Genomic DNA, 23,528 nt, shown 5'->3' on the forward strand with positions numbered 1-23,528 from the left:
GGAGTCGTGGCCCCACAGATGTGTCTTAGGTTGGCTTCCCCAGAAAGAGACCCTGAGATGGAGATGTGTGGGCAGGAGGCTGACTAGGGAGTGCGCTCACATCAACACCTGCCAGGGAGTGAAGGAAGCGGGGCTCAGCAGAGGGAGTGAGCTGCCCTCAGTCACAAGGTCTCAGCCGAGCCCGCGGGAACTCTGGACCTGGAGGGCCCATCAAGTTGCCCAATTTTCAGACAGAGGAAGAGAGGCTGGCCTTTGTGCCCCCACATCAGCCAGCCATTGGATGCAGGTGGCTCCTAGGGAGGGGTTGGTAGCCATGTGGAGAAGGCATCCTTCAAGGGCGCTTCTGGGGAGACCCAGCTTCAGTCCCACAGCCACAAAACTCCTGGCAGCTGGAAGATGAGCCCGTCACTTCTGGGCATGTACCACTCACTGTTCACTGCAGGTGGAGAGAAGGCCCTGGGACAGTGACTCTCAGGTGGTTGCCACTGGAGCCACCTGGAGAACTTGAAGTACCCAGCACCCACGCGGCATCCCCAGGCCAATTAACCCACAAACTCCTAGTGTGGGAGACCATGGACATCAGTAGTTTTCAAAACTTCCAAGTGATTCCACTGTGCAGCCAATTGTAAGAAGCACTGCCCTGGGGAAGCATTTGAGAAGAGCAATGAACAGAAGGAGGGCTGGGCTCAAAACCCCGGGCAGGTGTCCCAAGAAGCTGGAGGGGAACCAGGAAAGGGGTGTCCTGGAAGGCAAGGGATTGGGGGGACTTCAGAAAGAAGTAAGTGATCACCTGCAGCAAGAACCTATGGGGTACCTTGCCTGGGGGAGAGGGGTGGCCCGCTGTTCTAAAATGACCTGGGATTTGGTTTTAATCAGGTATGGTAAAGTGACAGTCACGGAGACGCTGCCTTTGAAAGAAGTTTACGGTTCACAGTTCCCATGTGGAGGGGGTACCCCGTTCCCACGCAGGGCCACACGAGGAAGCACCAGTGTCTGTCAGAAGGCAGAAGGAGAGGGAAAACATGGCCCAGGGCCTTTCTTGTGGTTTCTGCGAGGCGGAATGGCGAGGCAGGGTAGGCAAGCTTGAACAAGTTTAGGACTACATAGTTTGAATAATTTGGGATGGGCTCTGGGCTACAGGGGCTGGCTCTAGTTGTCTGATACTTGACGCTGGGCTGACAGTGCAGGAGAAATCCTGGGGTGGTGTGTGAGAGTCAGATAAAGGGGGTGGTCGGAGTGTGGCTCCCGCTGGTCGGTTTGCATGTTAGAGGCATGCTCTCAGGCAAGTGGTCTGTCATCCTAGGACGTAGCTGGTCCTGGCAGAGGCAGCCCCTCCGGGATCAGTAAGGCCCCAAGATGCCAAAGCATCAAAAAATACAGAAAATATAAAACATAATTAATAAGGCAGCCCCATGGGCCCTCATCTTGGAGATCAGGGTGAGTGGATTTCAGGACCCTTGGGGTACTGAGTGCAACTTTCACAACAATACACTGTAGCCTTGACCCTGGGTTCCTCAGGGCTGCAGAGAAAAAGGAATGCAAACTCCCGGATCAGGGAAACTTCAGAGGAGAGGGTGGTCTCAGGGATGGAACTCTCCAGAGCTCCCATGACGGTGCTCACGAGGAAAAAATATCAGCTGTAAACATCTGTCGGCCCTAGAGACCCAACCTAGTTCCTTACCACTCCTCCATCCCCAGCTTGGACCCAGGAGGGTCAGACACTGGCTAGAAGCGGGGGGAGAAGTTGGGGGTAGGAAGGAGAGGAATAGACATGAGAAGCAACCATTTACCCCCCACCCCCCCCGATTCGTTCCACCGCAGACTCAGCCCGAAGCGGGCTCGGACTGGGATTCAGGAAATTTGTCATTCAGTCGGGTTGATTTTGGTTATTATTTTGGGCTGGCCATTCTGATGTCAAAATTGAAACCAGGACTATCTATCCCCTAAGACTGAGCCCCTGGGATGGGGGGAAGAACACCCCCCTGGTTAAATTTTAAAGGTAAGCAGGAGACAGGAACCATGGCTGTATTTTGGCGACATCATGAACTGTGCGTATTTAGCACGCTGTAGCAATTATGTTTCAAAAGCACCGAGCATGGAGCTCGACACATGGAGAGCGTGATAAATGTTAGCCGTTATTATAATTAGTGCCTTAGTGTGAAGACATATGGAGAAATATATCCCATATCACCTCCCAAATCACCATGTGAGGGAGGTCTCTGTCTTCCCCTTCTTGCCTCCAGCAGCACAGAGCGTCAGTGGCACGTTGGTGGCATGAGTGACCAGCCAGCGTCACCCTCCCTCTCCACTGGTCTGGGAGGCTGAGGGCATGCTGTGATGTCCTTAATAAGGACCTCGCTTAGGGTAAGATCAATGGTTCCAACTCTACTTAAGATTTTTCGCTGTCTCATCACAGTCCAGGAGGACGCTATTTATGGAAAGGCCTGAAGTCGTCTATCGCTTGGGGGAAGTACGACATCAAAGACAAGACTGTGTTAAAAAAGGAAACCTTGCAGATTGAAAAGCGAGATAATCGGGTTATTGCAAGACCCACTCACCTGACCTGAGAGGGAGTTAAAGATCATCTCGGCAGACAAGACTATCCATTGGTCCCTCCTCCCGACTAAAATAAGCGTCTGCCAGAACTCTCACCTCGTGCTTCACTGAACACATCAGCTCTCGCTGGCAGCACAAAGACTCCTCTGGGATTAACTTCTGGTGGCCCCTCGTGGTCCTGTGTTAGGGGAATAATACGTGTTTTTTAAAACATGCCTTCTTGTTTGAACAGCTCCTGAAAATGAAGGTTAGGGGCTGCCCCCTGCAGAGGGCAGGGGTCTGTGTGTAAGAAAGCCCCCTCCCATGCATGTTCGTTTCTCCATCAGATGTTTATTGAACAGCTACCATGTGCCCTCAGAGGGCGAGAAGTCACAAGCGTAATGCAAAATGCTGAGTCCTCAGCTCCAGGCTGGGACCAACTGCCCCGGGACACCGTCAGGGGCCACAGAGGACTCTTTGGCCCGAAGCAGATGGAAGACGGTTGGATGCCCCGGGGTCTGCGGCCTCATGGCCCCTCCCTGGTCACTGAGGCACCTGTGATGGATCAGAACTCGGGTTCTGGGATCCGACACCGGTGTTCAGTCCTTTGCCTCTGATGGAATTGTGGCCTCAATGAGCTATTTAACCTCTCTGTGCTACAGTGAATATTTCTGTAAAATGAGCATAATAACAGGCTCTACCTCAGAGGGCTGTGGTGAGGATTTGAGGAGGCAGTCTGTGTAACATGCCTCACACCGTGCTTGATAGTAAACAGCACTCTCTCCTGTTGAAGGCGCACAGTGGGTAGGGGCCAATGCTGAGCACGTTGTGTATCTCGTGACTCATTGAACCCTCCCGACAGCCAGTGATTAGGCATCACCCCCATTTTACAGATGAGAAAACTGAGGCCCAAACTCTACTCAGGACATTCCTGCCATTCTCCTCCAGTCCAGACACTGTCAGCATCTCAAACTGGGGTTCACCAACCCAGGGGTCAGTAGCATCTGTTTTTTCCAGAGGTGGAGACCAGACCACAGCCACCCAAGTGATCACCCTTAGGAAAGATTGCACATGTCCTTGTATTTGAGATGCCATGGGTCATAGGCTGTACCACAGGCTCAGCTTCTCAGTAATAAGAGGAATCCATCCAGTATACTCGCTGACTGCACGATTCCAGAAATACTGACCTGTAGATTCAAGGAAATAGAGGGTGTCCATCTCAGTTAAGTGTGTGGATGCTTCTAAGGCCCCTGGTTGTCCTCAGAGCCAGGTCCCTGTGCCACAGAATAACAGTGAAGCACCCACGACCCAGCCTCCATCTGAGACTCCAGCCTCAGCTCCGCCGTCTCCAGCATCCCCTGGTCCCACAATCCTGCTACAGTTGTTGTTCTCCAGTGAGCGTGGGTGGATCATGCCTCTGCACATCTGTGTGTGCTGTTCCTATTCCAGGAGTGCCCTTCCAGCTCATCTCCTCCTTCCACCCAGTGGCAGCTCCTAGGATGCCACCCCTGGGACATGCCCCTTTGTTATGATGCTGTGGGAAAAGCTTGGGCTTCATTCCTGCCTGTGCGGCTCCTGGCTGGGAGGCCTTAGCACAAGCATGTCCGTCTCCACGTATCTAATGTGCAAAAATAGCACCAGCCTCTCCCGGCTGCTGGGAGGTTGAACAAGACAATGATGCAATGAGCTCACACCGTGCCTGGCACATAGCAGGAGCTTAATTGTGTTGATTCCCTTGTCTTTTTTCTCAGCTTTCTGTTTTTATTCTTACCGAGGCAGCAGCCTGTCAACCTGCAAAAACAGAAACCAGATTAAGAGGCAAGGTGTTGATTTGGAATCAAAGAATTGTAATTCGGGGAGCACAGTTTCAGAAATCCAAATAGTGTCCCGCTAGGGAGTAAAAGTCAGGGTCTTTTAAAGGCAAAGAAGGGAGGTTGTAGCAGAGAGAATGCTAATTAGTGTTAGAGGCAGAGAGCTAGTCTTGGCTGAACGTTGATTGACAGTTGATTCTGTCTTCGGAAAGCCCATCATCCTCAGTCTTTGTGATCAGGATGTCCGTTCTCCTGCTGACTTCTCACACAATTGCTTATAAACAATTGCCGTTCTGGCCCAGTCCAGAGGTTCAGCCCAGCCGGGTTCAAGATGGCCGGGCAGTTCTCTGGAAAGGCAGCTCCGACTCCATTTAAAACGACTCCTCTATTGAGAATTTTGACAAGCCAAGCTCTAAGTGAAAACAAAATAAACAACAACATACACACACCAAAAAAGTTGTAGTGAAAATTCCATGTATATGTATGTCATTTTTTTTGATTCCATGATCTTTTGTAAAAATTGAGATATAATTCACGTACCATGAAATTCATCCTTTTAAAGTGGTTTTTAGTGTATTCAAAAAGTTGTGCAAACATCCCCTCTTTCTAATCCCAGAATATTTTCATCACCTAGGAAAAGAAACCCACACCCATTAGCAGTCACTCCCCACTCCCTCCGGCCTCGGGCAACCACTGATCCACCTTCCGTCTCCTCTCCTGATCTCTGACATAGAGGTCTCCTCCAACGTGAAAAGCTGGCATTGGCCTCACAGGGCAGTGGAGGGACTGTTACCGGACAAAATTGAGGTTCTCCTACCCTATGCACATTAAGAAAACCATTATTATAGCATCAGCTTTTAGGGAAAAAAAACAGCTTTATTGCTAGATTGATCTACAGGGAGACAGGAGGCATCAGCTCTCAGATCTGTCTCTGCGATCCAGGGCTTGGGGCAAAATTTATGGGATGAAGGGCAGGGCGGTCTGAAGTGTGACGATGGATGATTGGCAGTGAGGAGAAGAGAGGTCATCGATGATCTGTGCGAACATAGTCAAGCCTTGTGGCTCTTCATAGGACACATGTTCACAAAATGATGGCTTTAGTATGACCTGAGGGTGGAGTTTTCAGCCCTTTGATGTCAAAGAGGTCACTTACTGGGTATTTGTGCTGGCTCAGTTGGTGGTCTCAAATGGCCTGAACTGGACAAGGCGGAGCTCTCAGTTCCTGAAAGACGACTCTTAATTACTCTGTTGATAAGATGGGGTCAGTTGAACTGGTCCTGGGGGCCCGTGGTTACAGAACTGTGCTGGCTGGTGAAATCAGAAGAGTTCTGTGCATATAAATCGCTATTATATACAGAAAGGGGAGTAGAATTGAAAATCAGGACGTGGACAAACCAGAGGGCTCTTATGCTTTGACAAGCCACTCCCCTGCTCTGCTTCAGGGGTCCCTGCCTCCTCTACCCTCATGTGACCTGAGAACGTACCTGGGCTTCTGTCATCAAGGAGCCCGGGAGGGAGGGAGCCTTGGGAGAGCGCCACGGGGGGAGTCCGCCTCCAAGAGAACAGCTGTAGGAGAGACACAGAGACTGACCCTGAGGGCGCTGCCAGTGTGGCCCTCATGGGTTCTTTAGACACATTCCTGTGGGATCCCCACCTGAAGCCCACTGGACCATCGCCCATTGTGTGAAGTCTTTTCAGGTCTGAATGTGTCTTATTTTCTCCTTGGCTGTCTCCTTTTATTTTCTTAGGAAATAAAACATGTCAAGACCTTGGCACTAAGCATTTTGCTTTTCATCCTTTTCCCCATCAGAACTGCCTCACGTTGATAATCTGTTTTCTTGAGAGGCACAGCGAGAGTTTATTTGTAAACCTGGGTTAAAAAAAAAGCAGATGGGGAAGAATGCCGCCTTGATGGACACAGTGTCAGGGCTCCGTGCTGCATTTAAGCTGCATTAGAGCTGAATGGTGCTGTGGGAAGCCACTCAAAAGCCTCTTGAATAAGCACATTGTGGGGCCCTGCTTGCCTTTCACAGCCGCCTGGAAAGTGAAAAGCTCTCCTACCTCAAGGGTGGGCTGTACCACCGGCTCCCGGCCCCCCATTTCTGTAGGGAACTGGGACATCTCCAGCCACCGCCCTTCTTGTCTGTACGCTCACAGGAGCAGGACGCGTCAGGTGTCGCGGCCTTAGACGCGTCTAGGTGGTGGCACCAACCTGAGCAGTAATTTCCTCTGTGTACCTACTGTGTGCCAGGCCCCACAGTCAGAGCACTATCTGATCCCACTCTCACAACAGCCTGGGAGGCAGCTGAGGTTGTCTGCATCCCACAGAAGAGGTGACTCTGAGGGGCCATGAGGATGGTTTCCGAGGCCACACAAGCAGGAAAGAGTGGAGCCCCTCAGGCTCGCGGTGACGCCCCAGGGGTGATGGGGTCTGCCACTCCTTGGCCCCCCTGAACTCCTCCTTCTCAGGTCACTGCCTCCCAGGTGGATTCACCAACCTCTTGCGTGGAGAATGCCAGACACACTGGGCTGGTCCGTGTGGACCACAGAGCAGAGGGCCCTTCTGCAAAGAGCCAAAGCTGCTTGGCCCTGTGGCCCAGCCCCAGCATAATGACCAAAGGCCATGTCTACTCACTGGCCTCCTCTTCTCCCTTCAGGAGAGCACCTGGCCGTACCTGTTTGGAGTGATTGCTGTCCCCGCCGTGGTCCAGCTGGTGAGCTTGCCCTTTCTCCCCGAGAGCCCGCGCTACCTGCTCCTTGAGAAGCATGACCAGGTGGCAGCCGAGCAAGGTAGGGGCCTCTGTCTTTCCCACCAGTTCCAGCCTCTTCCTGGGGTCACTGCCGCCCGGCGTGGGGAGACCTGCGGCTGTCCCTCTCTGCAGGCGCTGTGCTGGGTGCCCTAGGACGCCCTATACCATTTCATCTTCCCAACAGCCTGCTACAGGTAGCCCAGGGAGGGGACATGGGTCACACAGTTGGCCTGGAAAAGCCAGGACAGAGCAGGATAAGAGCCAGGTGTACTCAGTGCTGTGTGGTGTCTTTCCACTGCTGCCTTTCCACTGGTCCCCGCTGCAGAGAGGATGTGAACGCAGATCTCTTAGTGGTTCAAGTCTGTCGCAGCCCTCTCTCCACTCCCTCTCTCTTCACTGACCAGTTCTCCTGTCTTAACATTCCCACGAAAGGAAAGGAAAGGAAATATACAAGCAGAGAATGAGCACAAATATCACACCGGCACTGGACCGGTGCCTCTGCTCTGTGGCCCACCAGAACGTCCCCAGCGGCCCCCGAGGGAGACAGAAGTAGACCCGCTTTACGGGAGAGACATGAGGCTCATGGTGGGGCTTGGGAGTCATCTTAGGTACATTTCCTTAAATTCCCCAAATGCTGAAGCGCTGGGTCAGACGCAAGGCCCAGTATTCAGAATCAGAAGCATTTCTGCAGAACCCAGGAGAGGCAAAATCACTTTGTCTAGAGGGAGACAATGTAGAATGAACAACAGCATTCCCATTCTTTTCATAAAAGAGACACAGTCGGCAGCACCGTGGTTAAGCGTGAGGGGTTTAGAGTAACCAGCACCGCCCTTGACATCCCGCTCTGCCGTCTGACCTGGAGCCGTTCTATTAACCTTTCTGAGCTTTGGAATCCTCATCTGTAAAAAGGAAATGATGTAAACTCCCCCCCCCATGGGCACGTTGTAAGGATTAAATTAGATGATGCGTGTAAGGTTCATAGTATTGTCTGCTGTTACTATTACTGAGGACTCTGTCTCTTTTCTCTCCATGTCCTGTCCGGTAATCTAAGTTTTACTAATGTCCACATCCATGAAAAAAAATTGAGAATAATATATAGTCTTTAATATAATTTGTGCAACATCTCTTAAAATCCACACAAGCTAAGTACTTTCTGAGTTAAAAAATAGCATAATGAAATATTAATCGTTACCTCTATTTGTCTAGCAGTTTATGGTTTGGATCCATTTTCTTGTTTACAACATTTCTATAAAGTGAAACCAGAGAACATTTTCATTGTTTCATTTTTTTGGATGAAGAAACTGAGGCTTACAGGGGTGAAGTGACTTGCCCAAGGCTGTGGTTATGTGGTTTTTGCTTTCTAGAGGCCTTTAAAAATGTGATGGAAACCTCAGATCTTTCTTCGATAGAGCTTTCTTCAATAGATAGAGCCTTCTTCAATAGAGCACCCATATGCACAAAATTTGCATGAGGTGGGGGTGGGGGAAGGACTTGAGCCCATACTGCCGCAGAAGACCACGGGTCGGGGGGGGGGCGGGGTATGCTGGTTAGTGACCGCTCCCCCAGCTCACAGCCAGTAAGTGACAGAAGGATTGGGATGCAAGAGTGGTTTCCCTCCCACCACCCTCATGCCCAGAGGGAGGCCAGTGGGTAATGTCCTGGGGGATTTCCCACACAGCCCGTGGGGAGGCAAGCCGTCCAGAGCCCAGGAATCAGTCTTCAGGGAATGAGGCTGCTTGCCAGATGGTGGGGCTCTGGAGCAAAAAGAAGGCTCAGAAAGAGCCAGAGGGTCTGGTTCTGGAAAGAGGCTGGGCTGCGGATTGTTGGAAGAAGACGATTCCTCCTGCTCCCTCTCCCGGGTGCCCCTCCACTCGGGAAGAGCTTTTGGGAAGCACTTCAGCTAAGCTCAGTTGGAATGGGCAGTGCATGTAAATGCAGGACAGTGAAGCAGGCTTAAAAGATTGATTTCCTAGCACAGTGGGGAGTGAGGCAGAAGGCCGGTTGTGAAAAAATGATAAATATTACACGTACGCTTTGTAAAAAGAACAAAGATGTTGGCTAGGTTGAAAGAGAATGTTGAAATTTGCATCTGTACTCATAAAGTGCTAATTGCGCTGCAGACATTCAGCAAACAGTGGGTATTTACTGTGCTGGGCCTTCTGCCAGGCAATGGGGGAAGAGAGGAGCACGAAACAGCGTTCCAGCCCTCCAGGAGGTGAGGGTGCGGGTCTGGTTCAGGGAGCTGGACACACTCGTTAATAGCTCATCTGTTTTGAGAACTCTCCCATCTAAGCACCTCACGTGTATTAGATCCTTAAATCCTCACAGCCACCATGGACAGTGGTCACGTTATTACTCCCATCTGAAGACAGACTGAGGACAGGATAACTTGACCAAAGACACAAAGCTGGACAAAGGCAGCCCTGGGATTTGAACTCTGACAGTCCTGTTCTAGAACCTGTGAGCATAAATGAACCGCACTCTGTTACCAGCACCTTGTCGGGCACTGTGGGAGACACACCTTGCCTGGGCTATTTGTAATTTGGGGGGAAGGGGCCCCATCGCAGTTAGTTATCGCTATAATAATGCCTCATAACCAACCACCTCGAAATTCCTTGCCCTGACACAGAAGCACTAATTGTTCCCAGGTCTACAGGCCAGCTGTAAAAATCTGCTCATCTCATTTGGACTTGGCTTCCAATTCTTCTGGTCTCAGCAGAAGCTCTCTCACATGTCTGGTCAGCTGGTTAAGGCAGGATGGCCCATCTCTGTTCCACACGCTTCATCCTCCAGCAGGCTAGCCCAGGCATATTCTCATGGTGATCACAGAGGCCCCGGATAAGAAGTGGAAAACACAAGCAGTTTTTCAAGCTTCAAATCTGCTAACATCCTATTGGCCAAAGTCAGTCACATGGTCAAGCCCAGAGTCAGAGTGGGTGGGGCGAGGCAGTTACAGAGCAAAGGCCATAGATGTAGGGAGGCCATGAGTGGGGCCATCAGTGCAGCCAGTCCATACCACAGGCCCCTTTCCAGCTTTCCCACCCCTCCCCACCCGAGTTCAGAGTGGCCAGGGATTAAGTCCCAGCTGGATCTGATTCATTTGAGCCACTCTTGTCAGGTGAGCAGAAGCTCAGCACCTAAAAATGGGGGGAAGAGCCCAAACCTCCACTGTGAGAAAGGGGGTTTGTTTAATGAGTAGAAATAAAATATTAGCACAGGGAATGTGATAAGATGTTGCATCAGACATCGGAGTCAGGGAAGTTGTATCGATCAAGACATCTTTGAGTGTAAGAAACAGAAACTCAGCTGCATAAGCAAAAGGGAAACTTTTAACTCACTTTCCCTGGGTTTGAGGGTTCGAATAATGAACACTCCTCTTTCCAGCCCAAGTTGGACGCCAGCTGAGAGATGGATGCAGAAGTGGAGGAGATGGGGTAAAAATGTCACTTTCAGTGTGGAGAAAGACTACTTGGAGAAGTGGCTTTAGGTCTGTTGGTGAGGAGAGCCTTATAAGATGGTCCTCCTGCCCTGAACTCGCGATCTACTCATGGGCTCCCGGACAGGGCCTGCCCCTGAGAAACTTAGAACACAGAAGAACAGAGACTGTGTGCCCCTCCAGCCAGACAGATCCCAAAATGAAAGGGAGGAACTAGGTTGTGTGGGCCATTACTCTCCCCAGCTTACCAACCAGCTAAGTCCCTTCTCATCTCCTGGGGAGGAGTGAGTGCAGGGTGGGCACAGAGGGAGTGAATGCCAATGTAATGCTGCTCCAGGAGGAAAGCACTATTAGGAGTGAGTAATAAGTGTTCTTCCTAATAATAGGGAGTGAAAGGACTGGCCTTCCTTCAGGCATGGTGGGATCCAGGAGCTAAAACCAAGCCATTAAGGTACTGTCGTTCTCTCAACAAATCCTAGACATTCTTCGAGTTCACTGGTTTCATTCTTAGACAGGCTCTCTCCCCTGGGCACCAAGATAGTCCTGAGCAGCTCCAACTTTAAACGCTGTTTTTAGAAAGAGATTCCCTTTCACACAGCCTACGTCTTAGTCCCTGAAGGAAAGACTTCTAATTGGCCCTTCTTGGGTCACATGGCCATCCTTGAACCCATCACTGTCCTGGGAGTTAAAATTCCCTGATTGGCTAGTCTGCATTTATTCTGGTAATTGGAGGATGGAGGGCTGTAAGGTTTGATTGACGTCTCTACTAGAATTATAGGGAGTCTAGGATGATAGCTTCAAGAAAAAGATACAGGCAAGATAAAAAAGCTGTAGCTGTGCATCAGCATGAAGGACCGATACCTCTTGATGCTCCTTCCCTGGGCGTGCTCTGTCTCCCCTCCTCTGTCGTCTGTATTGGTCTTTGCTGCCGGAACCCCAATCAGGCAGATAGACTAGGCAGAGGGCCCCGGCCATAGTCCCCAGACAAGCAAAAAGCAATGCTTTTGGTTGTTGTTGTTTTGTGGACGGGAGGGAGTATGTTCCTGTAGCATTCAGAAGCCAGTTACTAGCTAGAATCCTGGCCTAAATAGAAAAAGGAGACTTCCCATTATTGGCTGCCATCACGATCAGGAGAGGTCTGTCTGTTTTTGTAGAGAAGGGTGTGCATATCAGGATTAAGGTCAGCCACCTTATGATAGAAAACCCAAATGATGGCGTCTTAAACAAGATATAAGTTTATTTCTGTTATCACATAAGAAAATGTTGTCAAACGGTCTAAGGCTGTTACGAGTCTTCAGGTTGTCAGGGACCCCTGCCCTTCATCTCTCCGTCTGCCATCTTCAGAAGGTTGCCTCATGGTCCAAAGTGGCTGCCATCATATCTGTATTCCAGCCAGAAGGAGGAGGGTAAGAAGGGATTACTTGCACTTCCACTTTAAAAAGTCTCCTTGAAGGTTCACGCACTTACGCCGTGTCTCTTTGGTCAGAGCATGACCACGTGGCCTCCCCTAACTGCCGAGGGGGCTGAGAAATGTAGTCAGTTAGAGCACTTTGCCACGGAAAGTCAGGGCCTGCTCCTAAGGAGGCGGGGAGAATGAGTAAGAGCATCTGGCCACCAGCAGGGTCGGCCACCGTGTGGAAGGAAAGCAGCTGGAGGACCTATTGGCTGGGACCAGCCAGACTGAGGTGTTCGCGGTGTCTGGAGGCTGACTCATGATTCCTTCCAAGTGTTGCTATTTAAACAGCCACTTGATGCTTATTTAGAGGTGAAGCTGAACGAGCTCTGATAATGAGCTAAGTGAAAGCGCTGAAGTTAATGGGAATGGCTTCATTTCCCACTCCCGAACACCCCCGGCAGTCTCACTCCCACCCTGTGAGGATTGTCAACTGCATTCTGCTGAAATCAACTCCCTGCATCTCAGCACATTTCTAATGATGCCTTAGTGCCTTAGGGAATGTCAATGTCCCTTACCCACGGATGCTCTGGGCAACTGCCTCAGTGGCCTGAGCTGGATTAAGGGGCTGCTCCACAGTCCAGAGATGGTTGGAAACATCCAGAAGGCAAGGTCACATCCAGGTGGACAGAAGTGGGCCCCAATAATGGCCCTTATTGTCTGACTCCATTTTCTCTTTTGTGCTAGTAGCTAAAGTACATTACCTAGTTACAAGGGGTCTGGCTTTTATTAAGGCGAGAAGAAAGTATATTCAAATGAATTCACACCAGAGTTGAGTTGACCACACAACCTTTTCCCAAACTGTTGTAACACTTGCCCTTAAGACAAGCACAAATTACCTGGGTGGCCAGGCCTGAGGTGCAGGAGTTAATGCCCCTGGGGCAGGAGCTGGCAGATAATTGCCCATGCTCCCCTGGGGGGCAATTCTGGGAGATGTTCCATGTGCTGCTCAGAAGTCCAGCAGAACTGACCCCCTTTGTCCCTAGAAGGCTCCTCAGTGACATGCCTTGTGTGGCCTCCTCTTCCCCTGCCTCACTCTCCCCACCCCCTCACACCCGCTTTCTGCAACCATTATTCATGTCAACCTCCTGCACTCAATCCTTGTCTCAGGCTCTGCACTTAGGGATCCTAGTTCTCCTGACCATGGAAAGTTTCTTTCCTCTTCTCTCCTGAAAAATGGGAATACTGTCCACTTCAGAGCATGCTTATATGTGAGTTAAATCAGTAAAGGCAGATGGAGCACATGGAACCGTGTCCAGCAGAGAGTAACCCTCAGAGAGCGCTAACCAGTATCATTTCAGTGTTGACCTTAATGGTGATGATAGCTCAAAAAGAACCTCACTGATGGAAATAGATCCAAATGGAAGAAGGCAACAGTCTGGCTGCACTCAGGCATCTGGTGTTTGTCTTGAATCCCATCCTCTAGGAAGGAAACGTCTCGTGGAGGTGGAAATGCAACTAGTAAATTTCCACCCTCCCCAGTGTCAATCCATTGTTTTTGCAAAATAATCAGATGTTGCCTTTTTATATTTTAACAACCATAGTTTAGCAAAACCCACTGAAACTCTTCATTTGGAATATTTTTAAACAGGAATATTTTTTAAACAGTTTGTAAGGTTTTTTTAAATGTGCAGATGAGAGAGTTTGAACTGGCGACCTGGGTATGTACTTTGGCTTCCAAGTCACGCAGTGATGGAAATCTTTCCACACGTCTCTTCCCTTAGAACAATTTCTTTCAAGAAGTTGCTACTTTCTCCCTCTTGTTAACATGTCACCTTAGCTTGAAGAGATGGATTACTTATGTCTTGCCTTTTAAAACCTCTTCTAGGCAGCTTATTGTCAGCAGCCACTGCAGCTGTCGACGGGCTGGGGCACGGAGGAGGAGGCAGCTGTGTTCTCCCGTCTTTGTGCTGCCACTGTTCGTAATATCTTTCATCCCCGGTCTCTTTGAAGGATTCTTTATAAACTGCCTGTACATTTCTCAGGGTTAATTCAATTAAAACCAAATACTGCCATTCCCAGATCCCCTAACTGATAATTGCACAAGTAAACCAACGTATCAATCTACGCCAAAAGCAAAGAGAGATGAAGGGCAGCTGTCAGCTCCTCCACTGCTGGAGCCCCCGCTCCCCGTCCCTGGGGCCCTGTGAGGGCTCTAGGGTGGGTCCATAATGAAATGTTATAAAACTACAAACAGGAGTCCCAATATTTTCAACTACACCTCTTCTTAGGTCCCCCACTTTGGATCCTACTGCTGTCAGTAATAAAAAGACACGAAAACTAAGTTAAAACCCCAACAAACTCAAACATAAATCCCAATAGCGGTTGAAAATGAATGCTTTGATGAAACCTCCTATTTTCAGAAGCCCCGAGGCCTGTGCTGTGCAGGAGAGAGGAGCTGGCGCTGCTCCCGGCACGTGACCACAGGGGGCCATCACCCCGGGCTCCACATAAGGTCCCTCTCGCACCTAGCCACAGGGGCTCTCCAGGCCACGAGAAGGAAGGCGTCTGCAGGTTGTTCTGCGCTTTGCTCTGGCAGGAGGTGATAATGCTAAAGGAGGTGATAAAGTGTAGTTGCTGCCGTAACAAAGGACCATGAACTGGGAGCCTTCACACACTTCACAGTTCTGGAGGCCGTGGGGCCAAAGTCAGGGTGTCAGCGGGACCCGCCTTCTCTCCCAGCTTCTGTGCGGCCGGCTGTCCTCGGAGCTCCTGGGCCCGCAGCGGCGTCTCTCCCATCTCTGCCTCCATCTTCACATGGCCGTCCTCCCCCTGTGTGCGTGTCTCTGTGGCTCTCTCCTCTTCTTATAGGGACACCAGTCATATTGCATTCAGGGCCCACCCTCCTCCAGTGTGACCTCATCTTAACTGACGTCTTAATTCCATCTGCAAAGACCCCGCTTCCCAATAAGGTCACACTCACAGGTACTGGGTTAGGATCTCAACATGTTTATGGGGACACAATTCGACCTACAACAGAAGGCTGCAGCGTTTTGTACCCACTGTCGGGCTAAAGATAAAAGGAAGGAAAAATAGAACACAGGGGCGGGGGCTGTAGCAGGTACTACTGTGATAGGTAACAGATTTACTGTGCTCATTGCTCATTAAGAGCCAGTACTGTTCTAAGGACCTCGTGTGTGTGACATTTAATACTGCTGGCAGCCCAACGCTGTATGTCCATCTTACACATGGGGAAACTGAGGCAGAGAACCATGAAGTAACTGGCCTGGGGTCAGACTAGGTGAGAGGTGGTGGAGAGGGGATTGGAAGCCAGTCAGTGTGGCCCCCACACTGGGCTCTTCGCCGCCATATCACATGATCACATAGCCGGTCACCGGGCGGGGGAACTCCGCAGGTGCTGTCGCACCAGATCGTCACACGGACCCCTCTGGAACCTGAGAAATGGAGGTGCGTGAGGCTGCAGAGCCCCGCCAAGGTCCCACAGCTGATGGCGGCAGACCAGACGTGAGCCCAGTCCAGCGTGTCTGCACGGCCGTGCCCTTTCCTCTGTGCCGCATGTGTTCCCCGTGGGGTGGGCGTTCTGTGGCTTTGGGGGGCCTGCAGGAGCCTGCGACCGGCCCTCAGTCCTCCCTCTGAGCTGGCCAGGTGCAGGCGCAACCTCCAGTTCCTGCATGATTGATCCAGAAACGTCAGGGCTGGGATCCGGACCCGGTCAAGAGCACCTGCTCTTCTTTATTCTCTGTCGAGGGTGTGCGCCGTGGGCTGACACAGTGCCGCCACTCAGCCCGCGATGTGACCAAGAGGAAGCACATGGCGTCACACGGCCCCAGCCCAGCCACCGTTTCCCCGATCAGCACACCGGCTGCTTCCGAATCCCGGGGCTGTCCTGCCTCCGGCCATGAAAGGTCTCCCAGACCCATCCCATGGAGGCTGGTGGCTGTGTTGTCCACTCAGGCCCAGCTAACATGGGGCATGTGAGCCACCACCCTGCCCGCTGGGCTCAGCCCAACCCAGCATCCACACCCTTCCCCACCGGCGGAGAGGACAACCTCAGAATCCCTCTGAGCCCAGCCCCAGGCGGCCATGACTGCGTAGGCAGAAGGAAATGCCCGAGGAGCTCTGTCCTCCATCCTGGCACTTCGAGGGAACCGGCGCCCCAGAAGGCCCTTGCCTGGCAGCCAGGTGCCACCCCGGCAGGCTCCCCAGCTGACACGCACACCTGCTCAGCACTTTGCCGGCCCCACACCTCTCCAGGTGTATGCTCACTACCTGGCCCTCATGCAACCTGTGAGACAGGCATTAGTGTCATCGCTGCTAGAGGTGAGGACAGGGACACAGAGAGGCTGAGCCACTCGTCCATAGTCACACAGCCAGGACCCGACGTAGCAGGGGCTCCAGCCCCACCAGCCTGCCCCTAGTGCTGTGAGCTCAAACACGAGGCTTGGGGCTGCCCAGTCTGAGTTTTCCACCCCATCCCTTCCACCCTCACTGCCAGCCCTCGGGCAGCGCTGGGCAGACACGCCCCACATTTGCCCTTAGGTTTTGCATGATGCTGGTTTCACTCATGGCTGCTAGTCTCCCAGCGGGTTACTTATCCCTGAAAGAGGACAGTATGAGCGTTGCATCCACGGGGATCCAGGCTCGGGGCTGGTGCTCTGCATGCCTGGGCCCAGGTGGCTGTCATGACAACCTGGAGACACAGGTGACCTCAGCCCCACCTTACAGGTGAGACCCTATGGCCTGCGAGATCAGATGCTCTTCCCCCGTCATACGGAAAGCGAGGGGGCATTAAACCAACAGCTGTCTGATTTCAGTGGCTCTGTATGAGTTTCCTGTGGCTGTTCTAACAAATTACCACAAACCTAGTGGCTTAAAACAACACAGACTAACTATCTTACAGTCCCAGAAGGCAGAGCTCCAAAACGGGTCTCCCTGTGCGAAACCAAGGTGCCGCAGGGCTGTGTTTTTCTGGCGGCTCCAGGGGAGAACTCTTCCTGCTTCTCCAGCTCCCAGAGGCGCCTGCAGCCTCTGTTCCCATCCTCACGTCTTCTCCGACCCGGACCTCCTGCCTCCCTCTTATAAGGACCCTGTGGTTACACGGGGCCCACCCAGAGAATCCAGGATCATGTCCCCATCTCAGGGTCCTTAACCGAGCCACAGCCGCAGGGGCCCTTTGGCCATGTAAGCCACACATCCCCAGGCTCTGGGGCTTAGAACGTGGCCTTATGTGGGAGGCCGTTATTCTGCCTACCAAGGGGCCTCCTAAAGGACAAGGGTGGCCAGTAACCCAGTGATATTTGCCTCCACTCTGTGCTCCATGCCCTCCATGGAATCACCTCTCCTGGATTCGCTCACATACCACACGCAGTTCCAGTGACATGTCCTGATGGACTCGTGCAGGTTGTCAGTAGGTGTTCCAGTGAATACATTTAGGAAAGATGGAGCGAAACAGAATGAAACAAGTGTCTTTGCTGCAGGACTTATCAGAACCTTTACTGTTCTAATGTAAAGAGACAGAGCGTGCACCGTTACTAAACTTCTTTGACCAAAGAATCTTATTTCCATGGAGCCTCCCCTGGGATTGGAATGCCTCAAAATGCACTTTAGGAAATGTGATGTGGCTGTGTGATGGGGACACCACACAGGGTCTGCAGTTTTTGTCCTCTGGCCCCCGACCCTGAGCACAGTGCCTGGAGCATAGTAGAGCTCAGTAAATGCTGTGCTGAGAATGGGCTCAGAAGGGGCCTGTGATTTGTCAACCAGCCCTGAGGCTGTCCCTTTGAAAGGCCTGTGCCTTCTCCCCAAGGGCTGTGTGTCCCCTGGAACTTGCTGGAATTGACCATCAGCCTGGAATACCTGAAATTCAGTTGTCAGCCAACCAGCAGGGCCAAACCAATTCCCCCCAACCACCCAGGACTGCAGTGGAGGCCAGGCCTCAGGCCAGCCCCGAGGCAGAGACAGAGGCAGAGGAGGATTCGAAGCCGCCTTTCCACTTGGCAGCAGCCCTGTGGCCTCCAGAGCAAAGAGGGCATTGAGATGACCCACAGGAGGCCGGCAGGAAGCAGCCCACCCCTTCCTGTGCCCCGCCAGGTGCCCGGGGGCCGTCTGGATCAGGGGAGCTCCTCCTGGGATCGGGGACATCTGGGGGGCCTGCAGCCGGGAGGGGCCCTGGCCCAGGATGCAGCCTGTGCAGGCCCCGCGGGAGGCACGTGAGCACGTGCCCATCCCCTCGCAGCCCGTGTGCCGGTGCCCCCAGCTGCATCGGTTTGTCACTGCTGTTCTGCTGGGGGGCAAGGGTGGCTGAGGACCACAGGGAGCCTGTCGCTTGTCAACCTTGCTGCACTCAGAACAGCCGGGGAGGCCACTGGGACACTGGTCCCTCCACTGGTTTAATTCTGTTGACACTCAGTCGTCTCTCTCCGTGTCTGTCCGCGCAGGCACAGCCCCCACTTCAGTGTTTGCAACATGCTCCTCCTTCCCCGTCACCCCAGAGTCTCCATTTTTACTGTTTATGCAGAACGCGTCAGTTGCATACACCCTCGGTGTCAGGCTCTACAGAGAAGAAATAAGACAACAGCAGTAATAATAATCCTTGTTTGTTGAACACCGCTTATGTACCAAGCACTTTACATACCTTGTTTTTATTCCCCGAAACAGCCCCAGAGGGAGGTTTTTGATTTCCGTTTCATGGAAGTGCAGCTCAGAGACATGCAGTAACCTGCCTGGGGTCACACAGGAGAGGCAGGCGTGGGTGTGAAGCCCAGGCTGCTCTGGCTCCATGGCCTTCCCTCTGCATCTTGCATCCCTTCAGTAGCCCCTGCTCGGCGGGCGTCCCTAGGAGGAGTCTCGGCAGGTGTGTGGACGGTCGTCACAGCCGGGAGTGAAAGTGCCGGAATGAGAGGGCGCTCAGCCATGACCGGGCCTGGGGAGGCTTCCGGAAGGCGTGGCTGCCGAGCGGGCCCTGAGGGAAGAATGTTCCACAGGCCACACGAAGTGGCGGAGCATTGTGGGCAGAAGGAACAGCATGTGCAAGGCATAGAGGCACGTCTTGGGGGGCGTCCTCTGCGGCAGCAGCAGGACAGGCGGGGAGGAGCAGGCTCGGGCGAAGCAGGGGTGGTGGGCAGAGGGCTCTGCGAGGCAGACCGAATTTTGGGCCGGGTCCTGCTGGCAGGGGCGGGACAGCAAAGGCCTGAGTGCAGGAGAATGGTCACCTGGGAGGTGGAGACTATGGCAGGGAGCCCAGTGGGGCGACGCTGAGGCCTGAAGTGAGACTGGACCTGGGGCCCCAGAGGAGCACATGGCACTAGAGATCAGGAAGGCGGAATCACAGTGGGGCTTGGGGATGAGACGAGACCTGTGGCAGGGCCTTCAACGTCCGCAGGCACTCCAGGCCTTCCTTGGCCTGCTCCTCTTATGACTTCTGGCCAAGAAAGAATCAGGGAAGGCTTCCTGGAAGAGGTGTGTCTGAGCTTAGACTCAAAGAACAAGTAGGGTAGCCAGGTGCAGAAAGTCAAAAGAATATTCCAGAAAGAGGAAAGGAGCAAACACACCCATGTGTCTTGTTTCTCCTGAGGGTGAGGGTGTGTGAGGTGACTTTCTGTCTTGACTTCTGTCAGCCTGAAACACCCCCTCACCGCCATAAGTCTAATTAACATCCATCACCACACAGAATTACAGTTTTTTTTCTCATGATGAGAACTCTTGAGAGCCACTCTCTTAGCAGCTTTCAGATACACGCTACAGTGTTGTTAACTGTCGTCACCAGCCTGTACATGATGTCCCAGGACTTATGTGTTTTATAGCTGGACGTTGTACGTTTTGGCCCCCTTTGCCCCTTTGCCCAGCGCCACCCCCTGCTTCCGGCGACCACTCATCTGTTTTCTGTATCTACCAGTTCGGTTTGGGGTGGGTTTGGGTTTTTTTAGGTTCCACATATGAGCAGGATCATACAGTATGGGTCTCTGTCTGACTTCCTTCCCTCAGCTGAACGCCCTCCGGGTCCAGCCATGTTGTCTCAAGAGGCAGGACTTCCTTCTGTTGGTGGCTGAGTGACACTGCCTTGCACAGAGACACGTTTCCTTTATCCGCTTGTCCGTCCTGGACACTCGTGTTGCTTCCAGGTCTTGGCTGTCGTAGATAATGCTGGAGACGCTGCTGGTTGTCACAGCTGAGGGGGTGCTTCAGGCATCTGGGGGGCCAAGGCCGGGGAGGCTGCTGACCATCCTCCGAGGCACGGGGCGCCCCGCCACACGGAGCTGTCCACCGAGCTGTCAGTACCTGCCGCACGGCGGGGCGCGGCTTGGCCAGCTGGGTGGGCTCGGCTCCGATCAGCAGGCACTAACCTGGCGCCTGTTCTCTGGCCCCGGGAGGTGGCCCTCAGGTGCTCACCGCGAGTGGACAGAGGGGCTGCCAACGACAGTGCAGGGAGAAAGTGCTGCGAGGGGACTCAGGGGACCGAGAACCCAGGGAAGCCCAGCATCGGGGAGGGAGGAGGAGAGCTGGCTAGGGAGGGAAGGTGGGAAGAACGTTCTCGGCAGAGGGAACAGCATGGCCAAATGCAGAGAGCCGAGAAAGCACAGTGTGTGCAGGAGGGACGAGCAGTTTGCACATCCAAGAGAGAGGCATGCACAGACGGAAGGGGCAGGACGGGGAGCTGAAGGGGAGCATGGGTCGGGTGCAGAGGCTGGGCTTCACCTTGTGCACGGCGGAGAGCCCGGCGGCCTTTTAAAAATGAAACAGTGATGGGGCTGGCCCCGTGGTCGAGTGGTTAAGTTCGCGCACTCTGCTGCAGGCGGCCCAGTGTTTCGTTGGTTCGAATCCTGGGCGCGGACATGGCAGTGCTCATTAAACCACGCTGAGGCAGTGTCCCACATGCCACAACTAGAAGGACCCACAACAAAGAATATACAACTATGTACTGGGGGGCTTTGGGGAGAAAAAGGAAAAAATAAAATCTTTAAAAATGAAACAGTGAACCTGCCACAACTAGAAGGACCTACAACTAAGATATACAACTATGTAATGGAGAGATTTGGGGAGATAAAGCAGAAAAAAAAAAAAGATTGGCAACAATTGTTAGCTCAGGTGCCAATCTTAAAATAAAAAATGAAATGGTGAAAAATGAAATGAAGGCGTGTGGTGGAGCCCACAGCATGGAGAACAGGTGTGTGGAGGTGCTCTGCAGGGCGTGGGGAGACGGGACCCAGGAGAGCGGCTGGGGCTATTGCAACCGCTCAGGGCAAGGTAATGTGCCCGGAAGCAGCCCGGCGCTTCAAAAACTGAAAACGGAGCTAAGGCGATCGATTGTTTCACCCTGTCAAGGGATTAGCTGTTGCAGGTCGGCTTCTCCAGGAAGCAGGTGCTGAGAAGGGTCGGGGACAGCAATTCTGCTGGGGAGTAACACCCGAGGAGGAAGGGGGCAGAAGTGGGACCAGGCAGGGGAGCGTCAGACCTCAGCGCCATGTGGCAAAGTGTCTGCAGGCCCAGTGCCCGTGCATCACAGGAGCACCCACTGGGCGGAGATGCCTGGGCCCTGTCCCACCACCGTGTGCACTCGTGGGCTGGGAGCCACTATGAGAACAGCATCACCTGGCCTTCCAAGTTGAGGTGGATGCCCACGAAACTAAGAGCTGGAGGCTGCCAGCTGTCTACACTGCTCATAGCCAAGCAGTGAGTCCTTTCCTGAAGGGGACCTGAGTGGGGCATCTCTGTGTCTGCCATGCTAGTCACGCAAGGTACGCGTCCTCATCCAGTCACAGGACCCTTATAAGAAGGGGGGTGGGGCAAGTAGAGACAAACTATTTTTATGAACACATATAACAGGAAATTAAATTGATGCTTTTAAAAAAGAAAGAGATCACAACTTTTAAGAGAAGGAAGAGAGATTTTTGTTCTAGGAAACTCTGTTGAGAGCTGAGCATTTAATTTGGCTGAGAGCTTCCTGGCAGCCAAGGTAAAAAGGGTACTAAAAAAAGCAGGTTATAAAGTTCTCCTTATTTCATATGGAAGGCATGTATGTCAGGGAGGAGAGAGAAATGTTTTCCTGCCCTAAAACTCTAGGATTACTTTGTCACATGAATGTTGCATTTTGAATTTTGAGAAAGTATTAGAAATGCTTTGATTTAGTGCATGATGTGGAAATGTTACTCGTTCAGCTACTTCTCCCATTTATCCTTAACAAATGCTAGGAAAAGTATTAAATCATAGCTTACAAAAGAGACATTTGAAGCAGTTTTCAGTATACCACAGGAAATAACACCCAGAGCCTTCGTGGCCTTGCTTCTTGGAGAATCTGGAGCAAGTTTAATGGCTTTTTCTTTTTTCTTTTCTTTTCTTTTTTTTTTTTTTTGCTACTTAAAAAGAGCAATTTCACACGTCCTGTGGTGCGGTGTTTTTAGGGATGACGCCCACTGTGTCGGGAATGGACTGTCCGCAGGTCCCGTCACAGCAGCCACGTTTCTCTGTTGGAGGGTGAATAGCAGAGCGCTGCATAACTTAATCCACACTCTAAAGGGTCTCCCGCCGTCTGACGATTATGATCTCGGGGGTCGAATCAGTCCGCGGGCCTTCGCGCCTGTGTCCGCGGAGGTTTACACAGTTAAGGGCTTGGTAAAAAGGCGCAGGTGCACTGAGGCAGGACATTTGCAGTGTTCGGCCCGGAAAAGGCGTAAGTCACAGGGTGAGTTTGAGCCCTGGGAAGATGAGCTCTGGGAATATTTCCTGCGAGGTTTCTGTATTTCAGAGAGGCACGTGGAAAGGGCCCTGGGGCTCATTCAGTTCAATGCTCCTTCCGATGACAGAGTTGGCTCCCGGGCATCCTGGCCGAGTGGCGATCTGACCGCTGAGTGGACACCTCCAACGAGGATGAGCGCACAGGGCCAGGCAAACAGGAGGTGCTCACGAAGTACTCATCGAAAGAGCACCTCCTGTGTGCAAAGCTCGGAGCCAGGGTTTAGTGTGTATTATATGATCCAGTGACTACAGCAGCCGCATGAGGCAGGAATGATTCCAGAAGACGAATATGGGGGTGGGGGGGGCCTGTTCATCCGCCCGGTGGTAGAGGTGGGATTTGAACCCTAGGCATGCTCTGCTTACTGTGGGGCAAGCTGGAGACCATGGCTCTCTCCTCACTCTTCTCCTAGCCAACTAGGTGACCTTGGGCAAGTCATTGCATCTCTCTGGGCCCCTGTTTTCCTATTTTTAAACAAGCGTCCCTGGTCTCAAAGGCCCCTGCCAGCTCCATCCCTGACAAGGTGTGTGTCTGGGTGGAGGGACCGTCCCTGCGGGGCCCAGCCTCAGACACATCCTGATCCCTGCTGAAAGTCCACGCTTGTCTCCGTTGGCAGCCTTCCGGACATTCCTGGGCAAGGAGGACGTCTCCCGAGAGCTGGAGGAGGTCCTGGCGGAGAGGCGCGTGCAGAGGAATGTCCGCCTGGTGTCCGTGCTGGAGCTGCTCACGAGTCCCTTCGTCCGCTGGCAGGTCGGCACCGTGGTCATTACCATGGCCTGCTACCAGCTCTGCGGTCTCAATGCGGTGAGCGCCCCTCGCAGGGGAGGAACCTGACGGGGGGTTGGGGGGGTGG

General features: G+C 52.6%; 1 protein-coding gene across 7 annotated transcripts in view; it reads left to right on the plus strand.

Moving 5' to 3' along the window:
- Positions 1–23,528, plus strand: part of SLC2A9 (solute carrier family 2 member 9) — a 231,717-nt gene that overhangs the window by 118,888 nt on the left and 89,301 nt on the right. For all 7 annotated transcript variants that reach the window (XM_070506228.1, XM_044767825.2, XM_070506230.1 and 4 more), the window contains 2 exons: positions 7,004–7,136; positions 23,292–23,479. In XM_070506228.1, coding sequence (XP_070362329.1) covers positions 7,004–7,136; positions 23,292–23,479 — 321 coding nt within the window. The remainder of the gene's footprint in view (positions 1–7,003; positions 7,137–23,291; positions 23,480–23,528) is intronic.

This window comes from Equus asinus, chromosome 3, assembly GCF_041296235.1.
Source record: "Equus asinus isolate D_3611 breed Donkey chromosome 3, EquAss-T2T_v2, whole genome shotgun sequence".
Taxonomy (NCBI): domain Eukaryota; kingdom Metazoa; phylum Chordata; class Mammalia; order Perissodactyla; family Equidae; genus Equus; species Equus asinus.